Genomic DNA, 7,500 nt, shown 5'->3' with positions numbered 1-7,500 from the left:
CGTAGAAAGGAAAGAGAATGAAAATGAAAATTAAAAAGAACAGGACGACATAACAAAAATAATAATAATAATGATGATGGTCCGATGATGATATAATAGATGATGATCAATACAATAATGACAGTGATGATAATAATAACGATAGTAATAAATAATGACAATGACCGTAATAATCATGAGAGTGATGATAATCACAATACCAAAGCATACATCCGATAAAGGAAACTACACCAAAACAGCAACCTCGATAACGAAATAAGGAGTGTATCTCCCAAGACTTCAATCCATCCGCCTTCCACTCGAATCATCTTAGCGTAAGTGCATTGCAACATCAACATCTTATCAACATCTCAACAACGAGTTCTCAGCTGCTTTATTTCTCAACTTCGACCCCCCCCCCCTGCCCAAACCAAGCTCCCTCCATCTGCTTGGTCGACTCGTGCTTGCAGTTAATGCTTGGGATGGTGACATTTCCTGCTGTCCCTATTAGCTCGTTATACACTAAATCCCAAAGTTACTTATCTCATTAGGAATCGCTGACATAGTTAGGGTCCGGGAGAATGGAGATAGGAATAACGGTGAACTCTTCGTCGACTCTCGGTGTCTGATGCTGCAGTTTGTGTGTGTGTGTGTGTGCGTGAGAGGGAGGAAGGGAAGGGGAAGGAGGAAGAGAGGGAGGAAGGGAGAAAGGATGAGAGGGAGGGAGGGAGAAGGAGAGAGAGAGAGAGAGGATGTGAGTGAATGTGTGTGCGTGAGAGAGGGAGGGAGGGAGGAAGGGAGAGAGGGAGGGAGGAAGGGAGAGGGAGGGAGGGAGGGAGGGAGAGGGAGAAGGAGAGAGAGAGAGAGAGGATGTGAGTGAATGTGTGTGCGTGAGAGAGGGAGGGAGGAAGGGAGGGAGGAAGAGAGGGAGGAAGGGGAAGGAGGAAGGGAGAGAGGAAGAGAGGGAGAAGGAGAGAGAGAGAGAGAGGATGTGAGTGAATGTGTGTGCGTGAGAGAGGGAGGGAGAGAGGAAGGGAGGGAGGGAAGGGGAAGGAGGAAGGGAGGGAGAAGAGGAGAGAAAGAGAGAGATAGGATGTGTGTGTGTGTGTGTATGTGCGTGTGTGTGTGTCTATTTTACCCCAAGTTATGGAACCAGTCCAAGCTATATCTTACCCCCTCCCCCCCCAAAAAAAAAAAAAAAAAAAAAAAAAAAAACTAAACGCGATGGAAGACCCAGAAGCCACTCTGATCGCTTCAAGTCATCAGTCTGTTTCTTCATTAACACAACCCTAAAGCCACTCTACCTTCATTACGATTCAAATTTTTGAAATCCGATATCGGAAATATCAGGGAAATATTGGTCGTTATTTACTGTACACATTTATATGATGACTTACTGTATATATATATATATATATATATATATATATAAATATATATATATATATATATAAATATATATATATATATATATATATATATACGTATACGAATACTGCTATACCAACCACCACAATTATCTCATGTAAATTTTACTAATAGCATCACCTTGCCAATATATACACTATTAAATACCGACGTACAACTCATCACTTATATTAATATCTAATCTAATACTGACCAACTATATCAACGGCGATTGCTGGGGAGCGTAGACAGTATACCAAGCAAATTGCTGAATAAACATTGAAAAGCAGTAATAACGATAAATTGCTCTAATATCAACTAAATAAAGACTCGTTTACGATTCCTTCCCTCCATTTAGGGGGGTTTATATCAAGTTTCCTATAAATGCCCGTAATTACAGAGGCACGACTGTTAAAAAAATAGAAAATAACAAATAAATACTGCAGCCTTCACGCTACGGAAAAAGGACATCCTATTTCGAATGTGGATATTTAGGTTACGTAGAGGTTGTTTAGGTTTCTTATTTGATTATTTATTGCCCAGGAGGTCTATGAGATATGCCATGGGAGGTTATATGTAGTGGAGAGATTTGTTGGTCTTTACCAGAGCCCCGATGTCTACGGTGGCTTCCGCGATTGCTTGATCACGCATAAAATGCCAATGTCGCCTCTATAGTTACAGGTACAGTAGGTACAGGTACAACAACTACTGTAAATAATGAATACACTGTATTGATAGTATAGGCAAAGCGACGTAGTTAGATTCACTCGCGTTAAAAAAAAAAATATATATATATATAATAAATAAGTACAAAAGAATAAAAAATAGAATAAATAAATAAATACCAGCTGGCAATACCAAACCACTCAGAACAAACAACCATCACTTCCAACTTCCACTTTCTGCTCAAATATCATTCCTGTAATTTCACTTCCCGAACCATTACCAACGCTGTAATTATATCCCTTGTGCCAGTCATTATCAATAGTGCTTACACAATATCCAATTCCTATTCCCTTTCTGTTGACTGTGGTATCAACCTCGAATCGCGCCTAATCTACTATTAAGGGTCGAATCAGCTGTTAAATTTCGAATCAGCTGTTGTCTTCGAGTTTATCTTTCAGGATTAGAATCAGCTTTTGAACTAAGAATCAGCTGTTAAACTTAGAATCAGCTGTTAAACTTTGAATCAGCTGTTAAATTTCGAATCAGCTGTTGTCTTCGAGTTTATCTTTCAGGATTAGAATCAGCTTTTGAACTAAGAATCAGCTGTTAAACTTAGAATCAGCTGTTAAACTTTGAATCAGCTGTTAAACTTCGAATCAGCTGTTAAACTTCGAATCAGCTGTTAAACTTCGAATCAGCTGTTAAACTTTGAATCAGCTGTTAAACTTTGAATCAGCTGTTAAACTTTGAATCAGCTGTTAAATTTTGAATCAGCTGTTAAACTTTGAATCAGCTGTTAAACTTTGAATCAGCTGTTAAACTTCGAATCAGCTGTTGAAAGCGAGTATTTGTTTTTCTTTCTTTCTTTTAACCAAGCCATTGGGAAACGTGATTGGGAATGTTGCTATGTTGAATATCGTGCACGAAGAAACAAAGAAAAAATCATTATGAAATTGGATTCTTCTTCTTCAAACGACATTGCCGTAAAGTCGACAAACCAATTGAAAAATAATGAACTACCAGAGAGGTTCGTTCGATTGTTTTATGTTTGCGTTCAGTGTAGAATAGGAGATCCTTTTGTGAAAGACTGTTCATGCTATTGTTGCTATTACGATGCTTGTAGTTGCAATCATTAGTGATGTTGGTGGCTTGTTATTCTCTATATCACTAGCATTAGCACGACCGTTAATATCGTTAGAATAGAAATAATAAGAGTAATGATCATAATTCATTTTGTTATTGATATCCTATTACATAAAATCATTATCATGGTGATTACCAATTGTTATCGTGATTATTTATAACAACATTATTTTCATAATCTGTTTTGTCAATTTTGTGGTCTTTATTGTCATCAAAAGGATCGGTTTGAAATACCATGAATTACTATCGTGTTATTATCATTACATCAGTGTTTTCGTGCGAAGCCTGAATTAAGGTCAATTCGACATCTGAACATAATGCAGGGAATCGATTAGTGAATTAATATGAGCATAAGATGCATCTGTAAGAATTTTTTGAATACATGATGAAGTATACAGATGATTGCATATGTGTGTGTGTGTGTGTATTGTACACACACACACACACACACACATATATATACAGTATTATATATATAATATATATATATATATATATATATTATATATATATATATATATATATATATATACATATATACATATATATATATATGTATATATATACATACATACATATATATATATACATACATATATATATATATATATATATATATATATATATATATATATATATATATATGTATGTATATATATATATATAAATTAAAGTTCACAACCAGGTAAATACATTGATTAATCCAGAGCAATGCACAATCCAAAAGGAGAAAATAAGACAAACCACACACGAATGTTTAAAAAAAGATATGATAATAATGATAATACTAACGACCCCCCCCCCTCCTCCCCGATCCCCCCACAGGAGCGAAGCAATGGGGGAGGAGAAAGGTCGTTACAACAGCCCTCGTCTACGTCACCGATGCCTCCGAACCTCCCTATTTCGACTCCTCCCATTACTATTATTACATTCCGGAGTTTGCTGCCCCTGGTGAGTATTGTTCTTGTTTGTGTGTGTGTTTGTGAGTTGTTTATTTCGACTATTTGTTTGCTTGTACAGTTAGGAATTTGTGGCTTGTTTTCTGTATCTTTTTTTTTTTTTTAAGCCAGTGACCTGTATTTAGATTATTTTCGTTGTTTTATTTTTATTTTGATTCGTGTTATTAATGTCAATATCAATATCACATTATGGAAATTACTATTCGTAGTGAATTTTTTTTTTCTTGTTCTTTCTTCTTCTATCTGTTATATGTATGATTGCGTGTTAATTATTTTGAACTTAATTTAATTCTCTGCTATGCCTTTGTGAGTGAATTAATCATGTTATTATCATTATTGTTACTATATCATCATCATTAATATTAGTAGTAGTAGTATTGTTATCATTAATATCATTGCTATCATTATCATTACTACAAATGTCGTTAACATTCTATTACTCAATCTTTCCCATTCGGTTAGAATACGACCAAATTCAGATTAATATTATCATCAACTAGTCCATCTAATTCCAACCTCATTTTAATTTTCACTTTCCATCCTGTCCCATTTCTTCTTTCGCGTCTTTCATTATTCCTTTTATTCCTTTCACTCCAGGGACGTTCGTGGGCAAGGTCATAGCACGTGATGATGACAATGACCTCGATAGCTACTCTTTAGACGGCGTTGAACCTCCTAATATGGTGAGTGGGTTGGGTGTCGTCTGTGGGTGGGTGGGTGGGCGGGTAGGCGGGTACGGGTGGGGGAGGGCGGGACGGGTGTTTGATGTATGCTTTTGTGAGAGGTACAGACACACAAACGCGCACATACACACACACACGTACACACACACACACACACACACACACACACACACACACACACACACACGCACACGCACACACACACAGTGAGTAAATGAATGAAAAAGAGAGAGAGAGAGAGAGAGAGAGAGAGAGAGAGAGAGAGAGAGAGAGAGAGAGAGAGAGAGAGAGAGAGAGAGAGAGAGAGAGAGTGTGTGTGTGTGTGTGTGCGTGTGTGTGCGCGCGCGCCCGTTTGTGTTTGTGTGTTGGGAAGAGGGTTCTCTGGGAATGAAATGTCACATTTGTCAACAAATATATTGATTGATAAATAAGTCATTAAATATGAGTAAATAAATAATTCAATAAATCCAAGGAATAGATATATAGATAAGTCAATGAATATAAGAATACCTAAATAAGTCAACAAAGATATAAATAGACTATAAAAAATTCAAGAAATACATGAATAGATAAGCAAGACAATAAACATCTTAACAAAGCAATAAATAAGCCAACATATATATGAATAATTGAAACTAAAAGCCTACTATAACCAAAGCACTAACCACGGTCTCTCTCTACTCTATCCTTTCCTCTCTCCCTCTCTCCCTTCCTCTCCCTCCCCCTCCTCCTCCTTCTCTCTCCTCCTCCTCCCCCTCCCTCTCTCTTCCTCCTCCTTCTCTCTCCCTCTCCTCCTCCCCCTCCCTCTCTTCCTCCTCTTCCTCCTCCCTCTCTCTCGTCCTCTCCCCCCCCTCTCCTCCTCTCCTCCCCTCCTCCTCCCTTCCTCTCCCTCCCCCTCCCTCCTCCTCCTCCCTCCCTCCTCCCCTCCTCTCCTCCTCCTCCCCCTCCTCCCTCCTCCTCCTCCTCTCTCCCCCCCTCCCCTCCTCCTCCTCCTCCTCTCCCTCTCTCCTCCTCCCTCCTCTCCTCTCCTCTCCTCTCTCTCCTCCCTCCTCCCTCTCTCCTCCCTCTCTCTCTCCTCCCTCCCCCTCCTCCTCCTCTTCCTCCTCCCCCTCCTTCTCCTCCTTCTCCTCCCCCTCCTCCTTCTCTCTCCCTCTCCTCCTCCTCCTCCTCCCTCTCTCTCCCTCCCCCTCCTCCTCGCCCTCCCTCTCCTCCTCCCTCTCCTCCTCCCTCTCCTCCTCCCTCTCTCCCCCTCCCTCTCCTTCTCCTCCTCTTCTCTCCTTCCCTCTCCTCCTCCCTCTTCCTCCCTCTCCTCCTCCCTCTCCCTCCCTCCTCCTCCTCCTCCCTCTCTCTCCCTCCCTCCCCTCCTCCAGTTCACCATCGACACCCTCCAAGGCATCGTGAGTGTGGGCCAGACGCCCCTCGGTAAACAATGGGTTTACCTCTTCCACGCCAGGGCCACAGACTACCAGGGTCACGTGACCTCGGTTCCTGTCACCGTCTATATCATAGGTCAGTAGTCCTTCTGTTGTCTGAGTACGGTCATGACCTTTTTTTTTTTTTTTGGGTGGGGGGTGGGTGGGGGGTGAGGGGGGTGGGGTAGGGTCTTTTGGAAAATGCTAGCTCTATGTAATGCTTTCATCCGCAGTTATTCTTACCTGTGCTGTATCTTTATCCCTTTAACATTCCTGTGACATATAGAACATTCATAAGAAAAACAATAAAAGATAAATACTTCCCTGGCGGTTGTAATAGTACTATTATTTCACCATAATTCACCATAATTCTCGCTGCCATGCTCTTTCGCACCATATAAACACCCCCCACCCCCACCTCACCCCCTCCCCTTCCCCGCTTAGCATATAATCATTGTTCTTGTTTTTTGTTTTTTTTAAGAAAGGTAGCTACAGTATGGACTCGAAACCCATTACACATGAAACCACGTTGAGATACAGACCCATTTTCTTAGAGCGTATTATCAGTCCTCCTAAGTCTTGTATTTTGAACGCTTTGCTAACCTCCTTTGCTCCTAAGTCTTGTATTTTGAACGCTTTGCTACCCTCCTTTGCTCCTAAGTCTTGTATTTTGAACGCTTTGCTAACCTCCTTTGCTCCTAAGTCTTGTATTTTGAACGCTTTGCTAACCTCCTTTGCTCCTAAGTCTTGTATTTTAAACGCTTTGCTAACCTCCTTTGCTCCTAAGTCTTGTATTTTGAACGCTTTGCTAACCTCCTTTGCTCCTAAGTCTTGTATTCTGAACGCTTTGCTAACCTCCAGTGCTCCTAAGTCTTGTATTTTGAACGCTTTGCTAACCTCCAGTGCTCCTAAGTCTTGTATTTTGAACGCTTTGCTAACCTCCTTTTCTCCTAAGTCTTGTATTTTGAACGCTTTGCTAACCTTCTTTTCTCCTAAGTCTTGTATTTTGAACGCTTTGCTAACCTCCTTTGCTCCTAAGTCTTGTATTTTGAACGCTTTGCTAACCTCCTTTGCTCCTAAGTCTTGTATTTTGAACGCTTTGCTAACCTCCTTTGCTCCTAAGTCTTGTATTTTGAACGCTTTGCTAACCTCCTTTGCTCAAGTCCTGTGTTGGGAATAGGGATGTTTGGGAGTATGGATTCGTTTACTGTGTCTTTGTCTTTGGTAAGGAAGTTAGGAGGTTAGGAGCGG

At 40.3% G+C, this 7,500-nt stretch overlaps 1 protein-coding gene across 1 annotated transcript in view; it reads left to right on the top strand.

The window, feature by feature from the left end:
* LOC122254951 (DE-cadherin) overlaps positions 1–7,500 on the top strand; it is a 192,689-nt gene that overhangs the window by 118,632 nt on the left and 66,557 nt on the right. The window contains exons 4-6 of the mRNA XM_086549299.1: positions 4,021–4,146; positions 4,752–4,837; positions 6,208–6,346. Coding sequence (XP_086405425.1) covers positions 4,021–4,146; positions 4,752–4,837; positions 6,208–6,346 — 351 coding nt within the window. The remainder of the gene's footprint in view (positions 1–4,020; positions 4,147–4,751; positions 4,838–6,207; positions 6,347–7,500) is intronic.

The sequence above is a fragment of the Penaeus japonicus genome, unplaced genomic scaffold, assembly GCF_977035675.1.
Source record: "Penaeus japonicus unplaced genomic scaffold, GWHDUDI00000001_assembly GWHDUDI00000022, whole genome shotgun sequence".
NCBI classification, from domain to species: Eukaryota; Metazoa; Arthropoda; class Malacostraca; order Decapoda; family Penaeidae; genus Penaeus; species Penaeus japonicus.
Note: the sequence above shows the minus strand (reverse complement) of the source record. Positions and strands in the feature narration are given on the sequence as shown.